At 40.8% G+C, this 15,529-nt stretch overlaps 1 protein-coding gene across 1 annotated transcript in view; it reads left to right on the top strand.

Moving 5' to 3' along the window:
- The window catches only part of LOC100649027 (neuroligin-4, X-linked), a 224,768-nt gene extending 209,734 nt beyond the window's left edge, over positions 1–15,034 (top strand). The window contains exons 6-12 of the mRNA XM_012311993.3: positions 1,795–2,007; positions 2,215–2,353; positions 10,557–10,708; positions 10,803–10,915; positions 12,435–12,565; positions 12,705–13,256; positions 14,758–15,034. Coding sequence (XP_012167383.1) covers positions 1,795–2,007; positions 2,215–2,353; positions 10,557–10,708; positions 10,803–10,915; positions 12,435–12,565; positions 12,705–13,256; positions 14,758–14,829 — 1,372 coding nt within the window. The 3' untranslated portion in view covers positions 14,830–15,034. The remainder of the gene's footprint in view (positions 1–1,794; positions 2,008–2,214; positions 2,354–10,556; positions 10,709–10,802; positions 10,916–12,434; positions 12,566–12,704; positions 13,257–14,757) is intronic.
- The last annotated feature ends 495 nt before the right edge of the window (positions 15,035–15,529 follow it).

Below are 15,529 nucleotides of genomic sequence, written 5' to 3'. Positions count from 1 at the left end.
TTTTTAAACTCGGTTTCTTAATTTCCGCTCAAATCGTTCGTATTCATTTTCCGCTGCGATTGTTCCCACTCATGAACCACTGTTTTGCTTTTAATCGTTTTACACTTGCGGCGAACACGTATACGCGCAGCACTTTTAATTACTCGAGTTTCCTTTTAGAAGTTTTCGTTGTTGCGGCCGGACGACAAGGTACGTCCCCTTTGTCCCATCGTTCCCTGACGAGGTCGCCTATCCGAAACGCAATTCCGTTTGTTGGAGTAATTTAACAATTGCGACGTTTAGCCAGCTAACGCGGCGAGCAACGATTCGAGTGTTTATAGAGCGGTGTATCGTCGTGGAAAAATGTTTTTGCCCGTCGCGCTCAACGAGAAGAGAACGGAGTCGCGCAAAGACTTCCGACGACGAATAACGAAACGGCTAAACGTCGAGCGGGACATAATTTTATGAGCATTGGCTGGTAGAAACGAAAAGGTAGTTGTTTTTAATTTCCAAGGAAAAAATTATTAACATGAAACAACTAGAGGGACAGCAAAAAAGCTCGACGAGCGTATTCAAGCACGGTATATTAACGTTTTGTGGTCGTATTGAGCTAAAATGTGTACTGTAGCGATGAGAATTAATTTTCATTTAGACTTGAAAAGGAGAATCTTTTGGCGTTCTAAAATAATATGCGAGCAGAGAACTGTTAGACACGGAACAATTCCGAAATCGTTGAATTACCCTCATCAACTAGCTCTCTACGTTTCGTTCTTTGTCGCGATCGGTCTTTGTTCCCCTTTGTCGTCGCGATTCTTTCGAACGTTCGTGCGTTTCGTGCTTTCACTCGTGTTCCATTCTCGATCCATTCTCGATCGGAGCAGTAGCCTTTCGCTGCAACGCCTTTAGCCCAGCGATAAATAAATGGTCCTGCGGAGGTTCTGCGCTATCAGACGCGTAACGATAACGTTAAAGGGAATGGAAATCGTTGAAACGAGCCGCGTTTCTTCCCGCCGACGTTCCTGTGAGTATCGCTGAATGTCCCGGTTCGCTGAGAGCGCCGAGTTAATTTGTCTCGAATAGAGAGACTCTTTCGCTTTCCATCTGTCTATCTATTTCTATTACCTTCTTTCATCGGGTGAACATTGGACGAAGAATCAGGAGGAATGGAACAGCTGAACCGTGTGTGTAATTATGTTACGGTTAATGAAGAAGACGATGGAGCGTCAACAAAGGCGCGTTCCATTTCTACGTCATGTACATATACACACGTGCACTCTGTTCTTACGAACGTATTAAATTTCTAAGAATTTTTCTTTTACCGTAGTACGAGGAATATACTTGCCTTGTCAATTACAGTTAATGAGATCGACGCTTTTGATTAATTTAACGAACAGGACGTCATCCGTCTTTCTTATTTTGTAAATGTAATATGTGAAATGTGAAAAAAATAAATAACAGATAAATAAATATAGAAACGGCTATAATAAGTCTGATCAATATTATGGCATTCAGACGTTTTCCATGACATTTTCGCAGTATTTTACTCGATAATTAGCCAGAATAGAATCACGATGTAGATATTCACGTATTTGATATATCCACCGTGTAATATTTGTTTCATCGTTCGTGTTCGAAATGATACGTAAATATGAATAATCCCGGTATAATGAGGCAAAACTATTTACATCATTATGATCTGTCAATGAAATGCCATTAAACTCTGTAATTAATACAGCAAACAATGTCACTTGCCCAAGCTTCGCCAGTAAAAAACGGCTCAAACAGTTTCACATTGATTTACCATTTACATTCCAGATACGATCTGATGATCGGCGTTGTCCGATCGGAGGCGTATTTCGCTTTAACGGCGGATGACGCGCAGTACGGGATCGAGGCTGACAGAAGAACAAAAATTCTACGCGAGTTTGTACGTAACACGTACACGTATCATCAAGCAGAGATCTTGGCGACGATAATCAACGAGTATACCGACTGGGAACGACCTGTTCAACATCCAGTGAACATAAAGTGAGCGCAAAGATTAAACTATGTGTTTGCTCGCGAGCAATTTCTAGGAAAATTCAAATACTCCTGTAAAACGCAACTTGCATCATTCTCAATGCATTTTAGCCGTGATTTTAGCCGATCCGTTCGAATTTTTATTTTCCTTGTTTCCCAAACTCCTATTTTCGAGTCACGGCTGAATGAGAGTATTTTTTCCTTTTTGCGTTCCAGAGACGAAACCTTGGAAGCTTTAGGAGATGCCAACACCGTGGCACCGGCTACGAGAACAGCAGACCTTCACAGTCAATCCCATCGAAACTCTTACCTGTACGTGTTCGATTATCAGACAAAGTTCGGCGATTATCCTCAGGTACGTTTGCAACGATTCAGCTTTGCTAACAAAACGTGTAAGCGAGTTAAAAAGTTCTTGGAAGTAACGATAACCGCGAAATGATCCATAATGCAATCAGGGAGGCAGTCATTAACCCACATCTCGTATATTTTATTACTAACGATGATACATTACGCCATTTCTTCGCATATTCACCGTGCCTCCTCGTTCATTCAAATTTAAATCCCATTCTTCAGGCCGCGCATCCGTTTCCACCATGACGTTTCGTAGTTTAGCGGTGCAAAATGAAAGGCGCTTTCCATTGCCGGAGTACGAAGCATGAAACTAGAAAAATTGCGTTTCGCGTGGCAAACGGAATCGTTGATCGATAAATCCTGTTTATGGAGGATCGATCAAACTGGTTCCTTCGATGAAAATTCTTTTTCGTTAAGTCGAACGTTCTTCGGCGCTGCTCATCTCGCGCATTTGCGCGTAAAATATTCTACGGTGAATTAATGACAGAGCAACAAACAAGAGATTATACCTGATAAACGCGTTAATTTATAATTCGAGAAGCACCGGAGACACGTTTCAAGGAATTTTACACGGCTTTGCATCGTATTTTGAAACGGCGAACGTCACGAATTTTCCCTTTGTAATGGTGGTTTTGCGTTTCTCTGGGAGAGTTCGTTCATTATCGTAAACATAAGCTCGACGGACGTATTGTAAACGAGGTAAAATGTATTCTTCTGTTTAAATTGGGCAATACTTTCCTGATATATTTCTTCGCGTTGACGGACGTCGTAAAATCACAGCAAGACAAACGAAATCCCAGTCTTTTTATTTCACGCGAGAACAAACCAACACGCTCTACTGCAAACATCTGAAATAAAAGAAAAACTGGAAACTAAAAATGAAAATAAATGAATGACGTCGCCGCCAAATTGATTCAATGAAAATGTAAATATAATATCCAAGAAATTCGTATGAAATATTTTAACATCGTTAAAACCTTTGTCGTGTAAAATTATTCAGTTGCAAAATTCACCGTGAAAATTAACAATATCTTTTTGGGGCCTTTTACAAAACCCGATAATACACTCCTTCTCAATAGAGTGAAATAGGTCGTTAAAATTAACTTGGCCCAGCATTTCTACATTTCGCAGCGTGCCAAAGCTTTTACATTTTTTACGCCATGTAGATAGTTATTTTTCAAACTTGTCTAATTACGAAAATAATTTCTCCTTGCATTAATCGGACCAGAATTCATTAACAAAGCCGGTTGTAATTGGTTGTTTCTTGTCCATGGAAAAATAATCGTTAGTCGGCAGCTCGATGTTCCACTTCGAAAACGAAAAAGAGAAAAAAGAATTTCGAGAGAGCGAATCAACGAGAATTCGTGGTAACTTCCTGTAGAGTTGGCTGTATTTACGCGTCTACGATACCACGAGATGTACGTTTTCAACAAAACTGGGGACACAGAGGAAATTTTTCGCGCAGTCGTTCGCCAGTTTTCTGGTTATTTTCCGCCTAATTACTTTTCATTTCGTTGATAAAACGTCGCACCGAAGGATGGCACAGAGAATTTTCGACACCGCGCAACTAAATTTTTTGTTCCACTTCTATTCTACAAACTTAAAGAATACGCGATATAAATACAGCAAGCGAGCAACCCCAACGGGCAAAGTTTTTCCACCGTATACGCTTCCACGTTGCTTGATATAACGTTCGAAGAAAAATGTAGCAAGTGATGATAACAGGTGGAGAAAAAACGATAACAACGGTGGAAGAAGTTCTACCGCTGCGCGTTGGAACTACGGGAAACTTTGGATTTCGAAAAATGTTTCATTTCGACGTACAAAAATTGAAATAACTACGGTGTATACGAAGTGAAAATTTCAGGTTTTATAACAATTACCTTTTCCCAGCTATTGAAATTAGAATTATTAGAAAGAGTATAATTTCACGAGTTTTCATAAAAACATGACCGCTATTCCATTCGAGATGAAAGGTTACCGTGGCTGAGTGAGCAAAGTGCTTGCCAGAAAATTGACCCGAGTTCGAAACCTCGTGGTACTATCCTGATATTTTCTCGAAAATGTTCACGTCCTATAGTTTGTAGTACCTGAAACATCATTGAAATCGATACTTTAGAGAATTTTCCTGTGCAGAAAAAATATTCTCACGTTATTCTCTCTGTTCTGGAAAATCATAGAACATTAATAAGCTTATATAGAGAGGTATTCGATCGTTCTGCAAATCCTGACGCATTAGCTGTATCTGATTTCTGAAACTTGTATCCTTTCCACCGCCTGCGGCTGTAGGAAAGTGAGCGAAGAACAGTTTGAAACTGCGGCAGATGAATTTCCCGAGTGCGATTATATTATTACCGCATGCACGTGTACATTACGCGGTATATCTTGGACGCGTCGCTTCGCGCAGGAAGCGGATACGTGCGAAGGGAAATTGTAAAATTACGGGAGTGCAGCGACGCGCGAGATCGGTTGTGTGTCACGTTAGAACTCGGTGTTTCCGGTCGTAGTTTCGGTTCGCCGCGGATATACTCGGTTATCATCAACGCCGCCCGATAACGTTACCGATAATTTCCTGAACAATTACGGAGACGACAAGGGGAGGGGGCGGTGGTGGTCGTTATTTAAATGGAATTGAAAAAGGAAACGGGCGCGGTTCGATATGGGCGACGTTAATTGCGGAGAAACCGTACAACGCCCGGTAATGAAATTAATTTCGAAGCGATGTCGCAGAATTTCGAAGAATACTGGAGTGGAACGATGGAGGGAATGACTTCCGGAAAAGCGGAGGAAAAGCTGGGTAACGGTGGGAAAATTACTTCGTCTAATATTATGATATAACGCGCATACGCTACGGTTGGAAAAAGCTTGATAAATATATGTAAATGCGTGAGACCCGTAAATAAAGGCAGCGCGCAAGTAGAAAAAGTACGTATTGGTCGGACGAGCCACTTCCGCACGAACTGACGAAAGGAAAAATTTGTAATATACAATACGAATAAGTAGATGCCGTTAAACGAAATTTCGAGACACGTGGTCCGTATATATAAATGTAATATAGAGATGCTTCACGTAGAATCGGCGGCAGAAAATCGAAATCCAATGGAAGGGTGTAGCCGTTATTTATAACGATAATCGAAATGACAGATCCCATGGCATCGCGGGATTTGTTCCGGTAAATGCGAAAGAGAACGAGGGAATTACAACCGAGAAAAGATTAATATTCAACGAACCCGCTTCAAAACCCGGATAGAATTCCAAGAATTGGTAAAACGAAGCGCTCATCGATCGGCTTGCGTGATATTATACATCCTCGTGGAACGTTCCATTAGCGAAGGTTTGATTAATCAAAATCAAGAAGCTCGTAAGATCTTACGAAATTGAAGTTGCAAATAAAATAGCTTTCCGAAACATTCAATTTATCTTTTCTATTCAAGCTAAACCTTTTCCAAAGCTACGACGATCCAAGGTTTTTTAAAAGTCTTGGGAACGGTTTCCCTTCAGCCGTTGCGAAAAATTTCTGTTACTCGTGTGTCGAGTTTGCAAAGTGTGGCTGTGTACGCGTCACCGTCAAAGTGGAACTGTGTAAAGACAGAGTGGCAACGGAATTTAGATTAAACTTCCGTTTGCCAATTACGCGTGTATACAGACAGCTTAAAGGGGCCCGGTAATTGAGGGGAAACATGCTGAAAAATTCTAAGGTCCGCGTTCGAAATACATACAAAGACTACGCGGTCTTATTAACGACAGCATTGCGGCGAGGAGGACGAGGATGTCGAAGAGAAGGATCGACTATCGGTACCTATTACTAGAAATATCGTTACCAGGATAAAGTTAAATTTATATTTTATAATATTTTCCCTTTGGAACATCACATCAAACGGTCGAAGAAATGGAAAAAACTACTAAGTTTCGTAAAGGCTCCGAGCTATTTTAGATGGAGTACGTTGGGCCATCAAGGAGAACTTTGACGTTTTGCCTCTATGGAAAAATTATTCTATAAGACTAAAGAGGTTAAAAAAGGGAAGCAGAAAATTACGAATCGAGGTAGAGCAAAGGAATGAAAATCGAAGACGGTTGAGTGGACGTATTTAAAGTTCTTAAGAATTTGTCGATCATTTTCGCTCGAAATATTTTGCCGGCTCGTTGATGCTGGATTTCCTCAAAGGAGTTGCTTGAAGGATTGTTTTTAAAGATCGATCGATCGATCGTGAAAAGTTGGAAACTAGAGAAAAGAAGAAAAAGAGACAATTGATTATTAATGTTGAAATTGAACTCGTTAATAGATTTCCATAACGAATAATTAATAAATTCGACGCTGATACGTCGAACAATTTGCATTTATAATTCGCGATTCACCGAGTTATCGTCCGAGTAATCGGCGAAAATTGCGAAAACGGCAGGCAATGCTGCGCTTCGTCCGGTCATTGATTTTAGATTCGCCGACCAAACATCATTAAATATTTCACTCGCGAATATTAATAGAAATTAGAAGGATTTCGTTAACCTACGCTCAAACTGAAATTAACTTCCGCCAAGGAAACAAATTTTTACTTCGCAGAAACACTGCTGAAAGTTTCTGAATTTAAAGGAGACGGCGTTTCCACTGCCGAGAATTCGGTTACCTTGCAAAGTGAAACTTTCATCGGTGAAAATGTTTCAAAAATGAGGATGGAAACAGGTAGTGTAACAAGAACGATAAAGTTAATTATCGTAAGGAACAGCGGTGTAACGCGAGATGTACGTTAATCAGAAAAAAGTGAACAAACCCTTCGAGATTAGTCGGAATTTTAATTGAATTATAGTACATGTCGATGCAAACGTAATCCTTTTACTCGCATAAACACGATCTAACACTTTGACAAAATTCGAATTTCCATCGTTAATTTCATCGTTGTTTTAGAACGTTGATGAATATCAGATTAGGTATACCACTGTTCTAAATAAATTCAGGCGATATCAACTTTTAATTCGAATCTTTCTTATAAAAGAAATATACCAAAAGCGTTAAAATTGAGATTATAAAGATTTCTAAAGCTCGGCCGAATAAAGCTCCCAATAAAATCCCTTTATACGCGGACAAAAAGAGCCACCGAAACATTACAGAAAGCAAAAGCTTTATCAGGGGGACGATGATTCTTCGGAAATTGCTTTTACTCGAACGATCGCCGACCGTTAAGTGGAACAAACTTTTTACTATGAGATAAAAGAGCCGAAGAAGGAGAAAAAAGCACGCGAAACGTGCAAAACTGTCGCGTTATAAGGAGGAGGACATCAAAGGCAACTAGCAGCGTGGGTTTAAATTTAAATTTAGATCATCGATTGTGCACCGTTCAATCGTTTATGCAGTAACCATACAGAAGAGCATTAACGCCTTCTGATATAATCGTATAAATTGTAGTAGCGAAAGAAACGTTTGCCTCTCTTCGTTTCACTCTGCGCTTCGTACCATAAATCAAATTTCCAGTATTTAAAGTGAAGTTTATACGGAAATACGTGTGGGAAAACTGTGACCGGTAATCGCAAATAAAAACATGAAAAACTGTAGTTATCGTCTTTTTGTTCTTCGAAATAATGTCATGATATTCTGCACGTTCTGCTTTTGTCGTCACGTCGGAAGATTCGCCAGAAAATTGCAAATTCGGTAACGATGTCGATTGCAACCAGGGAAGAAGGGTAGCGGTATTCTCATGCAAAACGAGAAGATAGAGAACAGCGAATGAAAGGGTTAGCAAGAAATGCAGGCTGCGTATTAGGGGCTAGAGCATGGAAAATTTACAGAAGAACTAATACCATCGACGTAGCATGTAGAAAGAAAGTCTGGCATTCTGGAACCAGCGGAGAAGAAAGGAAAGGAATAAGCCGCATGGAAAAATGTCCATTATAAAAATTCCAGTCTTTCCTCATAGAAGACGCGAGAAACTATTCCCGGAAGCTACGGCCGAGTTCTCGAACAGACAATACAAACGCTTTCTGCCGTTCGCTTTCGTGGCAGCGCGCTCGTCGAGCGCAGCAGTGTCCAGCGTGGCAGAGAGTCGGACGTATCGATTACACCTGGACGAGGGAAGCAAAGAAAGGAACTGGACGAACGAAGGAGATTCCCTGACTGTGCGAAAGGATAGGAGATTCGTGGAAACGGAAGCGAAGAGCGTGGATGAAGAGAAAGGGCAGCGGGTCAGAAAAGCTAAAGAATAAAATTCAATCCGGTAAAACTCGTTGAGGGAGGTAAACAATGGCGATTCGTAATTAAAACGGACGAAAAAATACAGAGTAGCGGCCGGTGATGAAAGCGACAGAGCAAATAGAGGCAGTCGGTGTTTCGGGGCATAATTAACGGGGCAGCCGACCCGTAAAAACACGGAAAGAAAAGGAATGTAAAATTGTATAATGACATAGGACGAGGTTACGAGGAAGAAGGATTTCCGGAAGGAGAAAAACAACATCATCGCGTAACTAACCTGATAATGACTCGTACTTAAAGATCGTGGAAAGGATAGAAAACTAGCGAGAAGGATAGAGGACGTCGAAGAAGAGGCACACGATCCGATCTGTCTTTGCGAATTGTCAGATCGACGAAATCGTGTGCGTACTTGTTTGCCAAACTATTCGCTGAAAGATCTCAAGATCTTTTCGCTGTAAGGGCAAAAGTTCATCCAACAGTTTCACGGGAGTGACGACGAAGTTACAGAGTTAGTCGAGCAGCTACTACGACGAGAAATTCCTTGATTGATATCCGTAATACGGTGGCAAAGTTTCGATCTTTGGAACCATTGGTACGCTCAGGAAGAATCTTTGATTGAATGTAGATTATAAAGATAGTATCTACCATAGTTTGAAGGTGTTTGCCAACTCTTTTGTGCAAGAACGTAACGCGTAGAGCCGTTTCGTCAGAAAATTGAAAATAAGCTGAGGCAACGGATTCAGTGAAGTGCAACGAACTACATGATTTTCAAAAGGCAACAAAGTCTTACGCCGCGAATCGATAAGGAAAATATTAGGAAGGAAACGGAGGCGCTACAAAAGATGCAGAAGGTCTCCATTACTCCGGCAAGCTCAAAGGGAATTTTCTAACCTGGAAGTTTCGATCTCGACCAAACGAATCGTCTTTATTTCTTCTCTTTCGAACTTCTCGACCCAAAAATCCATTCGATCGAGAGAAAATCATCGCCGGGGATACAGGAAACACTCGCTGTTTCGTTCGTAAATTGAATATTCGACGTTGCTCGTAAGAGTAGACCGTTTAATACCTTTGACCGCATTAAAAACGCTTTATCGGCCAGACTTTGCAGAAATGATCGCGAATTTTTTTAAACAAACGCCGTATTTCACGTTTCTCCATATACTCGCGCGCTGCTGCTCCTATTTTCAACATGTTAGTAAATTTTCCGTCGCAGCCTCAAAGGAGAAAAGGATATTTATGCGGCAAACGACCTATGCAGAATTAAGTCTGGAAGCAGTGAAGGATTTATCGCGTGCACCATGTTTCTACTTTATGACGATAGTCTTGTTTCCGTGTGTTTTTCAACATGCCACCTCATATTCTCCGTTAGAGTAAAATTAAATGCATATTACATCTCGTATCTCTTTGTAACGTCTTGCAAAATACTCGTCTACTGATACTTTCTGTGTCAAAAAGTAACAAAATTTATCCAGTAAAAAGGCTATTTCTAATTATAAAATTGCGCGAATCTTATAAAATAGCAGCGAACAAAGTCGAAAACAATTTTCCAACGAACCATAGTCGATGGGTAAATAGAAGATTGCGAATTATCGATTTTTGTGGAAAACAAAGAGATGGAAAATAGAAGACGTCTCTTTTCCTCCGGAACGAATGATCGTTCAAAGAGGGAACGAAAGGTTTCCAAAGGGCAGCAATTGCTTTCTCCATGGTCAAGTCGAACAACTAAGAGGTCAGAGTAATCTCGAAACCGGGATAGTCGAGCACATATAATGGCGTGCTCATTCCGTTCTTTCCTCCTCTCAATAGCTAGAAAATCCTTTCTCCATTTAAAATACGGCCGACATCCCACGTCGTTAAAATGCCATCAATACTTTGGGACAGACTTGCATTGCGAGCGTGACTTGTTTATTCTATAAACCAAAAAAAGGAATCTTTAATTTTCCTTGGTCGATTCATACCGAATTGTGGCAGGAGAACGATCTTTTTTTAAACAGAAAAAAAGGGGTTTTCACGAATATTTTATTCGCAGAGACCAGGCTGCATCCACGGCGAGGACCTACCATATTTTTTCGGAGCACCCTTGGTGGGTGGTTTATCCCATTGGCCCAAGAACTACACAAGGCCAGAGATCACCCTGTCCGAGAGCGTGATACTCTATCTGACGAACTTCGCACGCACCGGGTAAGTCGTGAAATAATAATTTCGCAGCACTAGCCCCGGCTATACCGATTGTCTAAACGAGAAATTAACGATCGTCCTGTGTATACGCTGACAGAAATCCGAACGAGGGAACACCGGACGTTGGACCGTTGAGACCAGAGAGAACAAAGTTGAAGAACATCGATTGGATCGCTTACGAAACGGTGCACAAGAAGTACCTGAGCATAGGTGAGGCTGAAATTGAGTTTGCCTAAACTTTTCAGTCGATCGTCAGTCGTAAAGTATTTCTAACAAAAGTAGAAGGGTTTTTATTTTAATTAGAAAAAGTTCCATTTAAGTTCCAGTACCATTTATACATGAGTGTAACCACGATTTCCAATACCACGAATCTGGTAGTTTGAATTTTCCATCGCGTTTAACCATCAAGGAGCCGAGTTATCGCGACAAGATGGTTCGAAATTGCGAGAAAATCCGCGTTGCACGAACCGGTGTTTCGGAAAGTGTTCGATTCCCACGGATTCTAATTCCCCTCGTAATCTCAGCACGCTAGAGTTTCCAATTAGCCTCAGTTTTCACAATTCTACGTCAGCACGAACCTCGAAACTTACGAGGCATTAATCGCTTAGAGACGGAGCAAAGGTTATTCGTTAAGGAGATTCTCAGAAAACTGAAACAAATGGAAAAAAACGTTTTGGAGTATGTTGTTCCCTGTATTCGAGGAAATCCCTGCGTCTCGTTTCGAGATGGAACCGAGAAACTATTATTTAATCCGATTATTCTGTGAAGCGTGTATAATGAACGTAATCTCGCAGGGCTGCCACGCATCTCGTACGTGTAACTAAGAGGATCAGAGAAAATTTATTTGCATAATTCTCGTCTTCATCGTGAAACGAGAAGAAGAGTTTGTCAGGAACGGACAGGACTCACTTTACTGTTTAACGTTCCTATCTTCGGATCGCGTTACGACTTTGAAATAGAACGCCATTGTGAGAATGAACTCACCCCTCAACTGGCTCCGATTTGTACCGTTTCTTTGCTTCTGTCCATCGTTTTCGAAAAAAAATAAATAAATAAAAAACGGAGGGAGATGAAAGGAACGTGAAATAAAAATGCAACTTCAAATACACCTAGCTGCTCTTTATTGGATGTATGGAAAATTCGTTGCTTTGTTGGACTCTATTTTTGATCAAAATCAACTTGTAACATTTCATCGTGACTTTACGAAAGTCGACGAGAAGCTTCCGCGTGTCGCATTAGTCTTTGACTCTGATCTCTCTTGAACGCGTTCCACTAAAACGAGAGAGGCAAAAAGGGATAGAAAATCGTCAGGCCGAGCAGAACACATCGTTGGCGCAGGAAAATTCGCTCGGTAGGGCGCAGTCTGGCTCGAATAGTGCCATAGCGCAGACGCAAGTAGAAAAGCCGGCGCATAGTCAACCTAAGGGATTGATGTCTAACTCTCTCGTCCTATTGCCGTCGCCGAGTGCTGGAGCTTTGAGGCGTACTGACTAACGAAGCAGCCTTCTCTATGAGATTACCACGCGACAATAATTAATTACCCTGCTGTTAATATGGAAAGGTTCCGCTGAAAAGGCGGCTTTTTGAGGTTACCGCGCGAGTAGGTTGTACGCAGTTGCTCGCTCGTTTTCTCTAAAAAGTGACGTTCTCCTTCTCTGTCTGCGCTTACCAATAGCACCCTTTTCCTTCGCTTTCGTTGACCCCGCTGAGACTTTATCCATGCTTCCAGAGATCAAGTCGAAACTGAAGAACCACTACAGGGCGCACAGACTGTCGTTTTGGTTGAACCTTGTGCCTGACCTCCATAAGCCTGGCTCCGACGATATTCCTAGATCGCACCATCTGCTTGACACTGAACAGGTACGTTCAACTCTATTTCTAGTTGGACGTTGACCCTGAATAAATTTCTGCAAGTTTTTAAAAACAGACGAGCCTTCCTCTACTTTGAAGCAACCTCCAACTGTACACAGCATTTTCTATACATATTTATTTATTATAGGTGCCACCCAGGTTCATCCAGAGAATACCAACGACGACGCGGATAACTACGGTGGAGGTGACACTCGCGGAGAGGATGCAAAACGTCACGACAATGATACCAAGCGAGTTAGCCTTCGAAGATTCAACCATCCAACCGGAAGATGGGTTCGCGGCTTACTCCACCGCCCTCAGCGTAACCATAGCGATTGGCTGTAGCCTATTGATCCTTAATGTTCTAATTTTCGCGGGTGTATATTATCAGCGCGATAAGAGCAACCAACATAATTGCTCAAAAAAACGTCAGGAAAATGGACAAATGCCTAATAACATTTGCGGAGATCTGGACACAAAGAGTGTCGAAAGACACCATATTCAACATATTCCGCCACCAGAGTTTGCAGATTTGCAGAACAATAGTTGTCACGTACCGATGCCACCTCCACCGCCGAAAAACACAAAACCGGGAAAGCCAGGACAAAATCTTATCATCAGTCCTAATCAACTTCAACAGGAAAGTATGGCGATGACTGGCACCGGGACGCTGAAGAAGGGTCACAATCATCAGCAACAGGTAATGGATGAGCTGAGAGTCTGACTCCACGAGCACCTTGTGAATGTAGCCGAACAACTACGAACGATTGATAGTCACGTAAAGTTTAATTTGCACCGTACGCTCGTGCATTTGAAAGCACAGAATGGAAAAGGACTGTTAGCGTTTTAAGGAAATGTTCTGAAACCTTGTCGTGAATCTGTTGACAGTTATGGAGAAACTGAGGAAGATAGGTGCATCGAATTTATTGCAACACTAGGTTTCTCCATGTACGAGATCTGTCAAATGATGTTAAAACGTCGATCATTTCTTTATAATTGACAGAAGTAATGTTAATTCACGACAATGCAAAGAACGAAGGTTCGACGGTGCTTGTTGCTAACAAACTTATCCAAATCCCTTCGATGAAGTCGCTCACGAACGTAAAATCTCGTGAGTCTGGCTCCTTGTCCTTTTCTACTTACTCCGGTAAAACAAAGAGAAAGAAGAAAACCTTGCGACCAACTGCCGAAAAATCGTATAGTCTTCGATATATAATTAACGATGTCTAAGTAGAATCTTTGATCCTCGAGGAAACATTGCAACCGTTTCTCGACGATGGCTCAATCGTTCTCCCAGAAAGATTATTTCTCGAACGAACATCTTTTGTAACTCTTCACGGTCCAAAGAATTTTTTCTTCTTTCTGATCGAGGAATTGAACATTATCGAAGAATTCTGTCGAACAAAAACTAAAAGTATCTAATGAAAATCGCGAGGAGGTAAGCATTCTGTTTCTAAACAACGTTCACTTCGATATCAGGCAGAAAGAATGCACGTACGAGTCAAACTGGCTTATTTATACATCTATTCTTTCGACAAATGGTAGATTCTCGGCCAGATTTGCGATTCAGTGACTCGTGCGTTCGATTCTTTCTTCGTAGAATTAGAATTTCGAATAAGATCCATTTGCATCATCGACGACATTTCCAGCAGACTATGAAACTTCCATTCTTTTCTTAAATTAAATTAGTTGAAGTACTTTCCACTGTGCCACGAGAGAAAGAAACAGAGCCTCGGAATCGATCGTTCGATTATCCACGCTCTGTCACTGCCACGGTGAACGAGCTCATCTGGTGAAATTCAAAAAGCTGGAAGTAGTGTCGATCGGCCTAGATGCTCAATAAAAAGTTACAAAACAAAAGGAACAAACAAACATAAAAAGAAACGGCCACCGATAACACGATGCAATTGAGATCTCGAATAGAACGGCGTCATAAGAGGGTTCTTTTTTTACAAATGTAAAAAACAGGAAGAAACGAGATCGTCTTATGATAGATGATTTATCGTCAAAACTATACAACAGCATACTGCCAAACGGTTGAAAGCGATACTTTTAACTTGGGATGCGAGTCAATACAAAGTGTCGATAATGCTACAATAGTGATCGCCTCAAAACGAAAAATCGTCGATCGTATGTACAGTCGCGATTCGAAAAAGAAAAATCGGGAAACGAGTAATTTTTGGTCCAATTTTTTTTTTTAGATCGTGGCTACGTCAAACATTCTAACGAAGCGTGGACGTACTGTAAGAAAACAGAAAAGGTTTAGACTGTAAATAATAATTAATTTAACGTAGTGGTTTGTCAAGTCGTTTGTGGCAAGAATTTTGTGGTGTATGAAACGACGAAGAAACGAGGAAACCGATTGTAATTGCACTTGTGTCGAGTAACAAGATGGTGTGTCAGCGTAGAAGCACTGGACGTAATTTTAAATTTGTATATAATTGACATTACAATAAACTGTGTAAACAATTACAATTAGCCACGGTACACTTCATGTTTTCCTTTAACGAAATTATTTGCCTGCTATTAATTGCTACGGTAAATACGAGAAACCTTTTACTACGAACCCCAAAAAATCATTTATCTTCGCAAAAAATGCATATCTGACGATTGATTAAAAACAGACACATAGAGAATAACAAATCGGAGCAATATTTATTGAAAAGCTATCCATAAGAGTGATCAGAAAAAAAATAAATATTTAAAAAAAAAAAATATTTCGATAGGGATGCACAGTCCATCAGTACTTCTATTTATGAAACGAAAATTCGAATAATGAAAGCGTGCATCGAAGGGACGATGAGGAATATTTGGACGAAAAGCTCTTTAAAAAATCCCTGTCGCGTAAACGAATAAATAAATGAAAAAGCATTTGCGCTGCACGCTAATGATCAATCTCGAATATCCATACAAAATTCTCAATCAATTAAACAAACACGAATCGACGAATTTTTCCCCCAATGAAAAATCACA

Source organism: Bombus terrestris, chromosome 9 (genome assembly GCF_910591885.1).
Source record: "Bombus terrestris chromosome 9, iyBomTerr1.2, whole genome shotgun sequence".
NCBI lineage: Eukaryota > Metazoa > Arthropoda > Insecta > Hymenoptera > Apidae > Bombus > Bombus terrestris.
The sequence above is the reverse complement of the archived record's forward strand: the minus strand, read 5'-3'. Positions and strand labels throughout refer to the sequence as shown.